Source organism: Actinia tenebrosa, unplaced genomic scaffold (genome assembly GCF_029948245.1).
Source record: "Actinia tenebrosa isolate PJP-AT-01 unplaced genomic scaffold, QUT_ActTen_1.0 PGA_scaffold8__29_contigs__length_14323225, whole genome shotgun sequence".
In the NCBI taxonomy this organism is placed as follows: Eukaryota; Metazoa; Cnidaria; class Anthozoa; order Actiniaria; family Actiniidae; genus Actinia; species Actinia tenebrosa.
In genome coordinates this window covers 4,588,057-4,605,325 of record NW_028292585.1, presented here as the reverse complement: position 1 = coordinate 4,605,325, position 17,269 = coordinate 4,588,057, and the positions used below count along the sequence as shown (strand labels likewise).

General features: G+C 37.3%; 1 protein-coding gene across 1 annotated transcript; it reads left to right on the top strand.

Moving 5' to 3' along the window:
- Positions 1-1,532: 1,532 nt before the first annotated feature.
- LOC116303782 (uncharacterized) lies at positions 1,533-16,881 on the top strand. The gene is made up of 23 exons (XM_031713385.2): positions 1,533-1,711; positions 1,789-1,858; positions 1,932-2,033; positions 4,589-4,705; positions 4,798-4,830; positions 5,467-5,528; positions 5,626-5,738; positions 5,832-5,901; positions 6,440-6,512; positions 6,626-6,693; positions 6,920-7,020; positions 7,663-7,791; positions 8,026-8,123; positions 8,412-8,489; positions 8,615-8,749; positions 8,935-9,054; positions 9,301-9,352; positions 9,698-9,832; positions 10,177-10,259; positions 10,598-10,674; positions 10,750-10,803; positions 11,232-11,285; positions 11,716-16,881. The coding sequence occupies exons 1-23, from the start codon at positions 1,665-1,667 to the stop codon at positions 13,670-13,672; spliced, it is 3,828 nt and encodes a 1,275-aa protein (XP_031569245.2). The 5' UTR covers positions 1,533-1,664; the 3' UTR covers positions 13,673-16,881.
- Positions 16,882-17,269: the final 388 nt, after the last annotated feature.

The following is a 17,269-nucleotide window of genomic DNA, read 5'->3' as shown; positions in this document are numbered from 1 at the left end:
AGTTGAAAAAAGGTGAATGTAATGAACGAAGCCAATTAAAAATCCCTCCTTCGTGACGAGCTACGAATGACGGCATTACCATTGTGGGCCATGTGGTTAAACAAAAGTACGACTAATAATAGACCTTCTCGAAAAGTTAAGGTTCAACTATAATAGCGTTTCCTGTTCATACTTCTATGCGCGAGCCACCATTCCGTGACTTTGGCATCACGCAAAATTCATAAATATTCCAGACGAGAAACTCAACACTCAATCATAAATGCTTCTCTTTGATTTAAAGTATTAAGGTTCATCAGGAATAGATATGGGGCGTAGTGACTTTTATTTTCTTATTTCTCTGTTTTAAGCATTTAAAGTGCCTGTGATACCAACAGACTATGGTAGATGGAGATACGAAATCAAGTTATTTCACTGTCAGTTTAGGCACTGAGATTATGTAACACGTTTGCGTTCTATTTTCTCTTCCTTACCACCCCAAACTACTTGAACTAATGTGAAATACGAACAAAGACAGAAAAAAAAAAAACAAATGGTCAATTAAGTTCTTTAATTTTTTCCGGAAAAATAACGTTTTGGTAAAGCAATTAACATAATACATTTACTTGAAAGACCTTCAAACTGAACAAAGGATGTTTAGTCTGTGGGATGGATTGATGACTCAGATCTAGTCTCTTGTTTATAATACTCTCGTTAATACTTCAGTATTATACTGATTGGAGATTATAATGGCAACTGGTTGCCTGCTGAGCGCGCACAGGAGAGCAGGGAGAGGCGTGACCATCACTTGTAAAAAAGCTGGCAATAATCATAGGAGATGTGGATAGCCTACACTTAAATGGAAATCAGAGCCCAAATGTGAACTTTTCAAGGATATCAAAGGTTTTACCGAAATGAAAGTAAACTTGTTCAAACCCTTCCCCGGTTTGTAGTTTCGATTGCATAATACCCTGTCAAAACCACGATTTTAATTATTCATTTTCAGCGTTTTTGGTGACTTTCCGATCCAAGGTCAAAAATTCCCACGTCCCTTCCCCACCAAACAACGATGGCCTACATTTATCCACTCTCCTTCCTTCTAAAATGCAATGCTGCTAAAAAAAACAATGGCTTTCACAGAAAGGCTCAGAAAGGTGAGATAGGTACGATTACTTGGCCGATCTTTCCGCACCTATTTACTAATGTATTCAATTTAGCAAGGCTTAAAACCCGGGTCAGACCAATCTTCCTTTATTTTTAGGTTGACCTCTAAGACATACATGCCATTGAAAGGTGACTCGAGCAACTACTGATAAGCTGCTTTACTTACGCGCGCCAAAAGTTATCAAAAATTGCCCGCTTTTTGATAAAAATGAGACATTAAAAAAAGATAAAAAACATAAATTCAGGACAGAGCTGAAGTAATTGCATGCTTTTGAATACGAACCCGATTCAATGATTTGGAATTTTTCTCTTTTAGAGGAAGAATGGAAGTAGATTTCGAAAAATGTGAAAGTGAAAGTGAAAATGTGCGCAGTAGTTGAGCGAGACTGGTTCTAGTCCAAATCCACCTGACGTTCACTACGCATGCGTAGGTGGTCCAAAGGTAAAAATCAATGGAAGGTTTGAAGAAGGTGAAGGAATGACTCGCAAAAAACCATAGTTTACTCTGAAAAAAAGGCCACATTATGGCTTCTGTTAAAGTTGCAGTCCGTGTTAGGCCCCTCAATAAGAGGTAGGTGAAGTATTAATTCCGTTGTGGTAATAAAAAGCGTGAAATTTTAGCAGCGAATAATGACTACTTGTTCACAGGGAACGAGACATGAACGCGAAGACTTGCATCTACATGGAAGACAAGAAAACTGTAATCACTAATTTCCACGTAAGTACACGAAGAAAGAATATGGATCAATGAGTAAATCATTGCCGTGTTAAGACCTATGATTTTTCTCCAGGCACCTGGATCAAATGCAGGCGAGGACAAGAAGGATTTCACATTTGATTATTCATATTGGTCAGCCGACAGCTCAGACAAGCATTTTGCTTCACAAGATCAGGTAAAATATTCAGAAAAAAGCCTTTTTTGAGCATTCTGAATGAATATTAAGCTCGCTTTGGGAAGGAATTGTCGCTTGGTCGCTCGATGATTTTTTTCCCTCCCTCGCGTAGAGGAAGCAAGCCAAACGTCATCGATCGAAAATTAAAGTACACGTCCTCTAGCGATCATTCTTAGTCAATATGAATCAAATAATTATCCTCTAGGAAACCAAAAACGTTTTTGATTTATTAACAAGGGTCCTAATTAAAAAACCGAACTGGAATTTTAAGGGATTCGCCTCATTGCTTGATGTTTTCTAATCCTTTTTTCGACAATCAAATATTCCTTTAAAATGTAAACAATAATAACATGCCGGGTATGTATGTTCATCAAGGTTTCGTGTTAGCTGGGTTCACAAGCGAGCTGAGATCATGTTTCGCTTGCAACTGGACGTCTAGAATAATGCCACAAGATATTGACAAATTGGTTGGATAAAAGTCTTTATAGTGCAGCGCATTTTACTGTGTGTTTTTTTTTACCAATCATGCAGAAATATTTCTAATGATGTCCTCATTACAAAACTCAGCTGTGCTTCATCATTTGTACGCGCAGAACACTTGTCTTTTTCAATCTAGTTCATATTTTTCAATATACAACCCAGCTAAGTCTTTTCAAACAAGTATGTTTGCTTTTGACTTTATGAATCATGATAATATTTCTTGGTTGAGTAAAATCTATTTCCCAAGATATGAATATTTGATAGTTGAACTCTAAGAGGGTATTTTCGTAATTTATTATCAAAAAGATCGATCTTTTCAGCAATCATCAAAATAATTTAAATTTCAATTAGATTATCCAAAATCTTGGAGAAATTAGCTGAAATTGGCTGTAAGTGTGTCCCATTTTTCCATTATTACAATATTTATTCTCTTTTCAAAAAATGCTTTTTGGTTACAATTGGTATCAATTAGATTGATTATAGAAATTGCATTTTTGGAAATTGATTGATCAACAAATTCATTATTTTGCCAAGCGTGATTAATCTATTTTCCTATTCTAATATTTTTCCTTATTTTAACTAAATGTTCATTAATTTGAGCAACCTTCTATCTTTTGTAAGAACCTTCATTGGTTATGCAATAATAGAACAGATATTTTCAGCTGAAAATTATACACAATATTTTTCATGTTTTTATTATAATTATTTTTTTAATGTTTTGCTAGCTGGGAGATCTGTTCAGCATTTTATGCATAATAGAGTTATTGTATATTTGAATCATTTAGTCGTAAAAAAATTCAGTCCTAATTTTTCATTCCAAAAGCCAGACAAATGATATTGTTCTAAAAATGGTTTATAGATTCCATTTTTCTTCCTGCCAAACCTAATAGTTGTATTGTTCATCAGTATTCAAGAGTATTCCTTTTTGCTGATATCATATGTTGTTTGCTAAGTCAGTCAATAGATGGAAAATATAGATATGCAGTATACAACGGCGTAGAATGGTTTCAAAATAAACTCAGTCTCCTCTTTGTAATCATATTATTTTATCACAGAAAATTGAAAAATGAATTAAAAGGGAAATAATATAATTTTGACTTGGTTTTAAGCCAAAACCTTCAGCTTTAAGATGTCTAGAAAGAAGTTTTGATTTAGCATTGTGCTGAACAGAAACGCGCAGGTGCACAAGATGTACTAATATACAGCTTATACTCATTTGTAATTATTTAAACATGAATGATTCTACCATGCAATGTTCACAAGCAAATAATGCATTTGTATTTTTCATTTTATTATTAACGAGGACTTTATTTTTTGTATTTGTGTACTCAATTGTTATAAGAGTATTTTGATCATTGAAATTGTATATTCTGGTTCTTGTTTGTTATTGTATTAGGGCTATTGTAATGTACTTGTACAATAACATCTATTTTTGGTTGTCATTCTTGTCATCTTTCCTTTTTATCTTTAACAATACACACACAAACTCATTTTCTAACTTTTTTACTTGTTTGTTTTTCTGATAGAAATATATTTGTTATACTTATTCTATATATGTATCTGTGTTTAGTTAAGAATTTTTTGAAAAATAATGTAGAATGTGTATTTCTTAGTCTTAATAGAAATTCAAGGGTTTTTGAATTTGAATTACTGCCAAACAGGATTTGTTGCAGCCGTATTTATCAAATTTTCATTTTATTTCGCGTACGAATTAAGATAGGAATAATGATTCTGATTATACATACCTTGGAATTTGTGCAAATCTATTTGGTCAAAACTGTTCACTTCTGCTAATGAAGAAGATGAAATCATGAAAAAATCACAGAAGTGTGTTGAAAAACATTTTTTGCAATATGAGCTGTATTTTGAATAAATTATTTAAAGTACTACCATAATATTTTCATTTGTTTAGAATTGAATGTAATCAAAAAGCAAGAAGCATTGACTAGTTTATTTAAAAGATGTTAAAATACAAGTCTATATTTCAAGCTAAAACACTTGCAAGAGAATATTGAGGTTTTCAGGGGAGGAAGATGTCAACATCTTTTTTATACACATTTTTTTTTGTCACACAGGTATTTAATGATTTAGGCTCTGATGTACTGGAATCGGCCTTCGAAGGATATAATGCCTGCATCTTTGCTTATGGGCAGACTGGTGCTGGCAAATCATACAGTATGATGGGAATGCAGGTATGTGATTGACTCAGAACTAAATGTTTTTAAATATAGATGAGATTAAGCCAAGAGTAATACTAAATCTGTTATGATATCATTTATTGTAGGAAGCCCCTGGACTGATACCCAGAATCTGTGAGGTAAGGATACGCAATAGACCTTTTCAATAAAATTCTTTGTTTGAGTTGTATCCATATTCATGTGTCGATCTTCTCGTGTGTAACTGTTTAAACAGAGAAAGGATACTCTGTGGAATGACAAGGGGTATACACTCAATTGAAGAATCGTTGTTGGGTTCAGAAACATACAGTAGAACGTAAAACCAAGATGGCACATGGGAAATGGCATAATTAAATTATAATTTATTCATTTGAGTCATCCATGCAGTAGGTTTAGAATGCCAAACACGTATTTTGAAGACCTGCATTTGAGAGCCATTTGCCACAGGTCACCTGTCACAGCATGCATCTAATTAATGTACTTCCCATGTTCCATTTGAGTCTCAGCTTCTACATTCTATGTTACTGAACCCGACAACGATTCTTCAATTGAGTGTGTAATGGGAAAATATTGCACCTTGGAAGCCAAAGAGGTGACCTATTGGATAGTAAATCCTAAATAATAATTTAGATATTAAGAAGAAGAATCATACCAAAAATGATAATCAAGACCATGCAATGAGACAATATGTCTCTTGAGCATTATTTTAAATCTTTCTAATTTATTTCTTTTAATATATAATAATAAATAATAAATATTATTGGTTATCATGACAGGGATTGTATGCACGAATGAATTCCTGTGCGGACAAAAAGACTGAGTTCAGAACAGAAGTCAGGTACGATTTATATAATCTATTAGCTGTTATTTATGCTTATTAATGCATATAGTTTCTGACTACAGGAACATAAAAACTTGTTCTTTTATTTCATCAGTTATTTGGAAATTTATAATGAGAAGGTACGAGATCTTCTTCAACCTGCCAAAGGGAAAGATCACTTCACTCTAAAAGTCAGAGAGCATCCAAAAGAAGGGCCCTATGTTCAAGGTGAGAAGAATAACCCAGCATGGGCTCCCTGTGTTGTTACCACAGGAAACCCAACAGCTGTTTTGTCTGACTTACATTTCTGTTTTTCTTCAGATCTTACCAGTCATCTTGTGACTGACTACGAGGGTATTGAGACACTGATGTCATCAGGGAACAGTAACAGGTATTTGTTTAGACAAAAAATAATCCTTGGTTTTATGAGGGTAGCACTTACTAACCAGTGGGTAACGAACCAGTGCCCCTCGTTCCATGATCGAATTGGAATTTAGAAGTTAATTTTTGTGGAGAGAGGAAAACCAGAGAGTCAGAAGAAAAACTCTCAAAGCACAGAAGGGAACCAATGGTAAGAGGCCAGCACTCAGCACTGCAAAATGCATGCTCCGAGAATCCTTGGTATTGATAGGTGTCATGCTTGTCACCCCCAAGGATAACTGCAACAGTGATGATGGAGATAGTAGTAGTGATGGGTTGATAATTATGTTGATTGTAGCAGCATTGATCGATGGTGATAGTGACAGGTTTATAATTATGATGTTGAATATAATAAAAGTATTTGGTGATGACAATAATAAACATAGCAGTGATGAGTGATGATGTTGGTAGTGGCAATGAAGATGATCATGAAGATGTTGATGGTACCTGGAGAAAGTAATACAAATATATAACAGTGATAATAAGAATGTTTCAATCTTGCTGTTCAGAACTGTAGCATCCACCAACATGAATGACGTCAGCAGCAGATCCCATGCTATATTCACCATTAATTTCACCCAGGTAAGTCAATCTCATCCTCTCACGGACTCAAGGATAATTATTTTTATCATGATAATTGTGATGACCTGAAATATTTCACACCATTTAATTTATATTTTTACTTTTTTTCCCAGGCCAAATTTCATGAAAACATGCCCAGTGAAACACTAAGTAAAATCAACTTGGTCGACTTGGCAGGCAGGTAATGGATTGTCTAGACAACACTGTTATCAAGCTCTTATTTGGTATAGATAAGTAACACTGTGAGCTAAATCCTCTTAACCCTGTACACCCCTTATGGGGTTATAGACCATCAACAACTGAATGCCACAGATCCCTGTCCTTGCCTTGTCCTCTAGCTGTTTCCAGGTATGCCCCTCAGCCTATTGTGAGCTAAATCAGTGAGATATATTTATTATTATTTCTAGTGAACGTGCCAACTCTACTGGTGCTACAGGAAGCAGACTGAAGGAGGGAGCAAACATCAACAAGTCACTGGTTACCTTGGGAACTGTCATATCATGTCTCGGTGAGTATCCAAGAAAACAGTAAAGGTCTATGTATACAGTCATGTATAGAAGTGGTGGCATGTAATCACAGAGAACTTAGTGCAGTTTCGTATGACTGTCAAAAGCTCAGTGCTGTATGCGTGCCTTGCCGTGACCATGGTTTCTAGAATTTTGATTGGCTGATTTTTTTCTTGCGCAATGTGATTGGTCTGACAGTGCTGTGACCTTGGTGTGACCGTGTCTCTGCTGGTTTTATGCCGTGTTCCGGGTATTTGATTGGATGGAGAGTAAATTTTCAAGTAGTGTGATTGGTCTGGCGTATCCCTTGCCGTGTCACGACTGTGTTTGTGCTGTGAGGTTTTCACAGTCATACGAAAACTGCTCTATTACAAATCAGGCCTAAAAGTGATGGCCAGTCATTAGACAATGTCTGGCCAGAATTGGAACTTGTCTGGTCAAATTAGTCTTTTCCTTACTGGGCATGTTGCTAGTAATGTTGAGCAATAGAACAAGGTATGAATACTTGGCCATCATGACCAGCTACTTACAGTACTAGCCATGATTTTAAATCCTGGAATGGTTTTCGCAACTCAATATATCAGTAATAATCTCTAATGAATTTCAATAATGTAATTTTATTTAATAATTTTTTTTTTCTTCAGCTGATGCCAGCGATCATCACAGTCCAAGAGACTCCAAAAAGAAATTCTTTATTCCATACAGAAACTCTGTCTTGACTTGGTTATTGAAAGATAGTTTGGGCGGCAATGCAAAAACCATTATGATTGCAGGTAAGCTAGTCTCTTAAGTTGCATAACATTCAATAGTCATTAATCTTCTTTCTGCAAAGGGAGAAGACCATAGTTCGATGCCAAGTAATCTCCCACAATTGATGTGACATCACTGGACTCTATAGCTTAAAATACCCTTAAAATAGGGCACTGATAGAGGGGGGTAAATGGTATTGAGCTGACGTCGCTAGTGTATACCCTTTTCCTTGACCTTTATCTGCTGTTGTCTTTCAGCAATCTCTCCTGCTGATGTTAATTACTCAGAGACACTCAGTACACTACGATATGCAAACAGAGCCAAGAACATCATCAACAAACCAACTGTCAATGAAGTAAGCAGGAATACTTTTACATATCCATATCTACAAGTATAAAAAAATCTTACCAGAAATGAATAGTTCCTCATTGAGTAAAAGTTTTTATTTCTTATCACCACCACAAGTACAGCACTGGTGTTGCTGAACGGGGTCGATCTGAAAGCAATGAGAAGGCACCTCTGGCAGCTGCTATACAGTCCATGTATGACCTCAGAGCACAGCTGTAACCAGTTTGAATTAGTTAGGGTTGATTTGAGAGGAGATTTTTTATTTTCTATCTTACTGTGATTATTATTATTTCAGGATCCAAATGTTAAGTTGATCAGAGAGCTGAGGTCTGAAATAGAGAGGCTCAAGATGCTCCTTAAAGATAAAGTAGATGTGAGTAGAATTTGTGTTTTTATAATTCTTTGCTAAGCTTTTAGTGTGAGAGGGGTGTGGCGGGTAGTGTGTGTAGTGGTAATTCCTTATTTTGAGTGCGTTTTTTTTTTTCTTTGTCAAAACAGAATGGTCTTGATCTGTCTATTGGAGAAGCAGAAAAACACATTATCAACGAACAGCTACATGAAAACGAAGCTAAAGTAGAAGAGCTCACCAAGAATTGGACCACAAAATGGCGGGAGACTCAGAAGATCATTGAGGTAACTATGAAGCATTCTCCCTTTTATGCTAACCAAATTAAGCAGCTAGTCCAGGGGCAGATACAGGAGTTTTTTTATGAGGGGTGCACCATTATGATCAGGACATTCAGGAGGGGATAGGAGGTGCGCACACGTACCCTAGACCCACCCTTACAGTCTTAGAACTTTTCATTTTATTACTTCAGGAACGAGCCCTTGGGTTTAGGTACGAGGGTATGGGAGTGAAGATGGAGTCACAACTACCACATTTAGTGTGTATTGATGATGATGTCCTGAGCACAGGCATCACTCTCTACCATCTCAAGGTAATCCTTGTCTTAAATGAAATAAAATATAATTTTCATGCGACCTTTACATCATCTACACGTCTGGATTTCTGGCCTGCGTCCAGCAATGATTTACTAAGTCAGATTTTTGGTAATTCAATGGATAACAAACAAAATATGAGAAAGCGTGCCGCGTTTAGAGTTGTATGGGTCGCATGAAAAGCATTGCTATACTGTATTTTGATTCTGTCAGTTGTGTTTAACCTATGAGGTGTCCTTCATCAGGATGGTTTGACGTACATGGGCAAGGAAGGAGCAAACACTACACCAGAAATAGGTTTGTAATAATACAAACTTGAAAACAAAAATTCCTAAAAGTTTTAAGTTGCATACAGCTATTTCAAAAAACGTTGTCGGTTGGAGATCTGCATTAACCACAGCTCATCTCCCACAATTCATTTCGGTCTCAGATCTCTGATGGACAACGTTTTTAAATCAGTGTATAGAAGATATGTACTAGACATAAACATTCTCTCTCCGGCGTTGCAAACGGGCTATGTGTATAACCAGGTCACGCGATTATTGTCCGCCATATTGGAGAACAATTTTGAAGGCTAACTCTTCTTCCCACGCCACTGTTCTGCTATAAGTAATTTAGTGTTTTACATGATGTATTTCGTAGTGTTGACTGGACCGGGTATCGAAGATGAGACGTGTATTATCGAGAGTATTGACGGGAATGTCATCATTCATCCTGTGGCGGGAAACTGTCAGTTGAATGGACAAACACTTGCTAAAGCAAAACGACTAAGTCAAGGTACGTTGGCTGTTACATGAGGCTGTTACATGGGGCTGTTACCTGGGGCTGTTACCTGGGGCTGTTACCTGGGGCTGTTACCTGGGGCTGTTACATGGGGCTGTTACATGAGGCTGTTACATGGGCCTGTTACATGGGGCTGTTACCTGGGGCAGTTACCTGGGGCTATCAACGGCATAATGTTATCTATCATAATCAAGAGCCTTCCGCCTGATATACGAAGAGCTGATGTCCTTCCAATATTTAAGCGTAAAATGAGTAAATATTTTAATCACACCAGGGTAGTCATCATATTACTTGTTTTCATAACAGATATTCAAGTTATTATTTCTCTGTTTTTGTAGGTGATGTAATTTTGCTGGGCAAGACCAACATGTTTAGATTCAATCATCCACAAGAAGCTGCTAAACTGAGGAAACAAAGACAAGTAAGTACCACGGCACGGTACACAACAATCACACAGCGCGAGATCACTGCTCAGCCAATGAAAATGATCAAATACGGCAACGGCACGGACTGGGAGGTCTCCTTAGGGATTTGCTCTTAGGGGATTGCTTTGGTGGATCTCGTGCGTACCCCTTCCTGAACAGGAGTACCTCGAGCATATGCAGAGTAGCTATACCCGAGATCGTGAAATCATCTTCATTTTGTTATTCATCAAAAATATTATTATCATCATCATCATCATCACCATCACCAATACCGTCAACATGCATAATCATCACCACCATCTAAGGATAATCTTATTAATCTTGTTGTTTTTAGTACGAGTCCATGGAGAACCTAGCTGACATCGGCGGTGAATCAGAAAGAACTCCGTCCTACCTCTTCTACAATGCAGGGTAAGTAATCAGGTCATCCTTTGTTCTCTACGTGTTGCTCATCTTCTCACGTGGTGTCTATCGTTTATTGCACAGGCTGGAGCTTGAACGACAGTATAAAGAGGAGACAGAGCGTATTGAACAGAAAAAGTAAGTAAGACAAAGAACAATAGCAACAACAACAGCAACAACAACAGCAACAACGACAAAAGCAATAACAACAGCAATAACAACAGCAACAGCAGCGGCAACAACAACAACAGCAGCAGCAACAACAACAACAACAACAACAGCAGCAATAACAACAACAACAGCAGCAACAACAACAACAGCAGCAGCAACAACAACAACAACAGCAGCAGCAGCAACAACAGCAACAACAATAACAGCAACAACAACAACAGCAACAACAACAACAACAGCAGCAACAACAACAACAACAACAGCAACAGAAAATGAAAGCAGCAGTGGATAGATGAATAGATGATTTATAAAAACAGTCAAAGGCTGAATAGCGTAATATACAAAAACTAGTAACTCGTACTATACTTATAATCTTAAACGTTTCGATTTTTTAGACTCGAGCTCAAAACGCAACAACAAGAAGCTGCGCGAAAACTGGAAGAAGCCAGGTAAGCACAACTTCCCTCATTGAAGTCAAGTTAGTTTTAATCAGTTTAGCCATTTGCTTGTTGCAATTTCGCCTTATTTCGTATAAGAGTTTTAGAGAAAGCAAAAACCCGTAGAGTAAGAGGATACTCAATGATAAAGATTTGATGATTTGTAATTCATATAGCGCCCTTTCTATATGGATAATCAAAGGTGCTTTACATTGAGTTGTGAATGACAGATTGAATGACAGATTGCTTTTTATTCAATTTACAATCATGAGATGGTTAGTATGAAGTGTAGGCACTGACGGTGGTCACTGCCAGGGTTTCTTTACGTCCTCAGTGGTTCTTTTACATCCCTCAACTAGAAAGTAAACGACGCCAGATTTTGATATGAGATCAAAAAAACACAACAGAATATTTCTGTTTATAACCGATTTTTTTTATCCAGGCAAGAATTGGAGTTCCTGAAAGAACAACACGAAAAGGCAGCAGAATCAAGAACCGTTGAAGAGAAAGAGCGCCAACGGCAAATTAGAGAAAACCAGATTCAATTGGAAAAACAAAAGAAGTACTTAGAAGAATTAAGAGTTGAACAGGAGCAAGCGAGACAGCGCGCTGAAGTTGAAATACAAGAAGTGAAAGAGAGAATCAAAAGAGAACAAGATGAAGAGAGAAAGCGCTTGGAGGCTGAGATGCAACGTCTTCTAGCTTTAGAAGAACAGCATCGTAAAACTGTGTTGGCGAAAGAAATAGAAATGAATAAGATGAAAGAAGACTTGGAGAAAAAGTGGGGTGAAGAGCGAAGGCATGTTGAGCTCCAACGACAACAAGTAAAGGCGCTACAAGAAGAAATTGATGTTAAACGGAAAGAAGTTGAACAGGTTGAGATGCAGATGAAGTTGAGTGCAGATCTTGGAAGGGTGTCCCCTGGAAGAGTGTCCCCTGGAAGGGTGTCTCCAAGGAGACGCCATAGTAACGAGGAAGTGGAGGAAGAAGAGGAGGAGATATCCGAAGGCGCTAATGCTAAAGCTGTTAATAAGTCCCGTATGGAGGCACTACGTGCACAACTGAGGCAACTGGAGGCCGACTACGAAGACCAACGCAAAATCGCGCAGAAAGAAATAACCGAAGCTAAAGATGAAGTACACAAGGCTGAACAAGAGGCGTTGAAAGGACTACGGAGTCTGACTACGGAGAAATCAGCCATTGAACTGCAATGGAGGGTTCTGGAAGAAGTACAAGAGAAGCATAAACGAATCCAGGAACAACAGATCGAAAAGATGCGAGACTTGAGGGAAATATTGGAACATGTTGAAGAAGCTGAGGAAGCACACTTGATTGAGAAGGAGAAAGCTATCATGGAGAGAAGAGCTGTGAGACATAAGTTAGAAGAAGCGAGAAGAAAGCAAGAAGAGCGTGAGCATGAAGACAAGAATGTTGATCTTACCGAAGAAGATTTTACCAAGAGAAAAGAGCTTCTCGAGTGGGAAACTAGAGAGGAAATAAAAGATATTCGTGAAGAAAGAAAGATCTTATCCGAGCTTTATTCAAAGCACCAAACTGCTCTTCAGAAAGCAACGCAAATGGTCACAGAGACCAAGACAAAACTGGAAAAACACCTTGATAACGAAAAGTTAGTTCTGGTACCTATGAGAGCTAAGGTGGAGAATCTTGTCCGTAACGAACTTGGACCACTGATTGAAGCTGAACAGGAGATAGAAAGACGATGTGAAGATGTTGACTTCGAGAGCCGTGATAGAAAGAAACTCATTTATAGACAAAGGAAGAGAATAGCGCTGTTAGAACGACAGCATCAACAAGCTTTGCAGCAGGCTGAGAAAGAAACACTGAACGAGGAAGAGTTAGAAGAACTGGAGAACGAAAGAGAAGCAGAGCAAAGCTTGATTCGTAAAGAAAAAGTACGTCTCCTTGAACTGGAGAAAAAACACAAGGAGCAACAGGAGCTAGCAGAACTAACCATCGGTGAAGCTGTACAAGAGCTTGAGAAGAGAAAAGCACAGGTCAACCAGAACTTGGAAAACGAGAGAAAAAAGTTGGCAGAATATGAGTTGGTTCATAAGGAGACACTCGAACACGTCGAGACGGAACTGGAAGGAAGAACAGAGATGCTTCATCGAGTACGAGATAAGATACAAAAAGATAAACGACAACTTGCTAAACTAGATGTCAGACAGCAACGATGTGCTGCCAAAGCTGCCGAGGAACTTTTCCTCATGGCTGACCTGCTTGAGAAAGAGATGACAGACAAAGGAAAGAGTGACGAGTTGGCGAAGATCAAAGAACACAGAAAAAAGTTGCACGAACTGGATAGGCAGCTGAGGATGACAGAGCGCAGAGAAAAGGGAGGAAAAGAAGACGATCAAAATCCCTGTACGTTGTACTGACTTCTGCTCACCATGGCAATGATTGACAGGCGGTACATTATGGTTTGTATTTTGTACCTTGTTGCTATGGTTACGTTAGTGACTGTGGTCAAGTTGGTGGTTTGTTCATTTGTCTTGTTTTTGTTGGCATGTTTTTGTGTGTCTTTTCTTCTCGTTTCTCTTGTCTTCTACGTATTTATTTGGTGTGTCGTGTACTTCTTGTATGCTGTTATTCTCTTTACATTTCCATCTTTCTTTCTTTGCTCTTTATTCGTACTCTTTTTCATGCCAAGCAGTAAACAGTCCTTAAAGCAAGTTACTCTTCTGCGTGTGAAGGTTTCAAGTCGAGGTGCAAAAATCTGATGTAGTTTCTCCTCGGATTCTTGACTTGAGCTTTAGTTCTCAAACTGTATGCCTGAAATATCTGAAAAGTCATTCCTATGTTGAAGTTGGAAGAAATTGTGTGTGATCTGTCTGATGTAATGAAGTGAAGCCCTAAAAAAAACATAAAACCCTGTGTTATTTCATGTTTTGTTGTCAGAGCTGATATTTTAAAGCAAAAACACCAGATGTCGTGACTCGCAAATGGCTTCCTCATTGGTTGGCATTTATGATATGGTCTCTGATTGGTTCATTGATTGATTGGAAGCCATTTGATAGTCGCATCACAGCTGATCTGATTTAATCGTAGTATATCATTAATGTTAATGTACAAGCAACCACTTGTTGAATAGATTTGCCTGTCGCTTTTATTCATATATCACAGTCACTAAATTGATTATACCCGTGCAATACTAATGTATATAGCACACCTAAGTATTGCCATGGGTAAGGGTTGATTTATTATGAATTATTAGACGTTATTTAAGAGTGTGAGACTTTATTTAGGAGTTAGTTATTTCAAAATTAGGATTGAAACTACAAATAATATTCGTCAATGGATGAAAACTGAGAACTAGTTTTCAATCCTAAATTTAGTTTCTTAGCCATAAGAGGATCAAGAGGAGAAGTTTGGGGACTAGTTTCCAATCCTCTTTGTTACTACGTGTATTGCAAAAGCATTACTAGACTTTGTCGTTTCTATTCTTACTCTATTGAATGCAACCAGTGAACCTCCAGAAAAGTGAGTTGATTGAGGTATTTATTATCCTAAGTTGTCTCAATGGTTTAAAATATATTAACAATGTAGAACTATTTAAAGTTGTGGTTATAATAATAGTGATACAGTTGACCAGCACCAAACGACAGGGGTGCAATAGATACTTGTCTGTTATAAGCTAAACTAAAATAGTGTGTAGTTAAAAATGTGATCGAAGACATTAGCCTTAAGTTTAAAGAAAGAACTTCAAATTTAGCACTTAAGTGCATCCTCTTAAGAATGAGGTACCACAGGATTAAATGGTAAGGAAAAAGGAAGGAAGAAGTGGATGATGAAGTGGTTTGCAATCATTCCTCAGAAAATAACTGATATGGTTCAAAGCCATGACAGCCATGTTGAATGCGATGTTTAGTCAAAGAGAGATCTTCCAACAGTGCTGTAACATTTATTTACTCAGGAATGATTGGTTAATGTATGTTCAGACAACAAATGATAAAAGAATGATTGAGAAATGATTTGAGAAGGATATTTCAGATTTGGGATGGGAAGGGTTGAACAAGTACTTGATGTTCATGCTGCAAATAAAACTCCATTTTACAGTCACGTCAATGACTATGAATAATATTTCCAAGCTGAGGCTGGAGTTGCCGGGCATAATAAACTATAGTTTTGCTATGCGCAGAAACTCCATCCTTGACTTGGAAATATTACTAATGGTCACTGAACGGAACCGTCAAAAGGAGTATTGAATCATTAATACATTTCTTAATTTGATTATTGAAAATATTAATTTAACATTAATTGATAATAATTTGAATAATGGCAAACCACAATTGTATATTGAACAAATACCTTAGGAAAGGCTTGCTGCAACCTTAGATTTATTTTCAAAAATGCAACATTTGAGATATGAATGTTCTAATACCAGGGGTGGGGGAAAACATTAATGATTATAATTGATGATTAGCAATCCTGTGTTGTCCAAGCAAAAAAATGGACATAAACATGGGTGTCCAAAATGGTTAGCTTTCTTTGGGATGTATGATAACCCTATGTAGTGATTCATCAAAACTTAATATCATGGGATATCCATTAATGTGAATAAAGCAAAGCTTGGAATGACAAAAATATTCTTTACGTTTTTGATTGAAATGTGTGTTTCAAACTCCGTGGAATGTATTGAATGGACTAAAGGAGTTTGGGATGGAAATTCTTTTAGTTATGGCAAATTATTAGTATTTTTCTTTATTTCTGCTATTCCTATAAAAAATGTTAATATAATAATTTCTGACTCACAGTATCTATTAGAATTGTCATGTCGACTATTTGCGGAATGCTTTGTTGATTTTAAATTTGTGCCCAGGGCGTTTCATAGTTTCCAAGATAAACGGTAAAGAAAGGCCAAGTTCCTGGTCACAAGATTTTTTTATTTATTTCCATGGCAATGTTAAAGTTCTTTAAAGAAAGCGTATTTATAAAGAGTCAGAATGTTGTTGTTTTGATATGGGGATATAGCCCGGGATATATAATAACAGTTGATATTGTAGCCCTACTACTAGCTTGGACCATTTAACATCATTCATTACAATCGATAACTTGCGCTTGTTAAGTCTAGTCTAGGTATGAGCTTTTAAGTATGACGTCATTTGGGTGTAAAATGGTTTATGTGACGTCATTGTTACGTTAGAGTGACGTCATTTGGGTCGAAAATAGTCTGGTTATTTCCAAAACAACTTGGCGCCTAGAAATATTTTGTTGATACATCTAATTATTCTAGGGGGAAAAATGCGCTTTGACTGGATGTAAGTCATACCTTGAAAGCTCTTCCTGCTAATAAGTCAATAATGATGACTATTATAAATATTTGTTTGGTTGGATCTAGGATCGGGTGTCGGGGGAGGGGGTGGGGGGGTGGTAGCTTACTAGACGTGTATACTTGTAATAATAAGGGAATGACTTGATTATTTGAGTAGCTCTTTAGTTCACCCTAGTGGTCCTGTATCCAGCCCAACAATAACTATCAACATTGTAGACAATCTTTTGCTGATACCAACTGTCTGAACAATATTTCTGGTATAATGTTAAATGATCAACATGCAACAAATAAACCATACTCTTGGTGATGGAAAAACTTATTTACTCAGGTTAAAGACGTTAGATGAGACGCGGTGTAAGAAATAGGGGCCTTTTCCCACTTTCCATTCGTCTTGTTTTCCTTCCCTCCCTCGTCTCAAGGGATAACTCCCATTTGCGCACTCCAAAAAAGCCGGGATTTGTACACGACCTTATTTCATCTGTCTAGGCAGTGACTGGAGTTGTTGCTACAAGCCAGAACTTTGCAACAGATAAAAAGGCTGAGGACGCCACTGGGCGCATGCCATTTGTAATCGAATCATTTATGTTGGAGGTAAGAACGTATGTGTAATGAAGTCTGGCTTGTTGCCCAGGACCTGGTTGTACGGAGGGCGCGTAACGCTATCCGACGGATAAAAAATAGGTGTCTAGAAGATGATGTTACA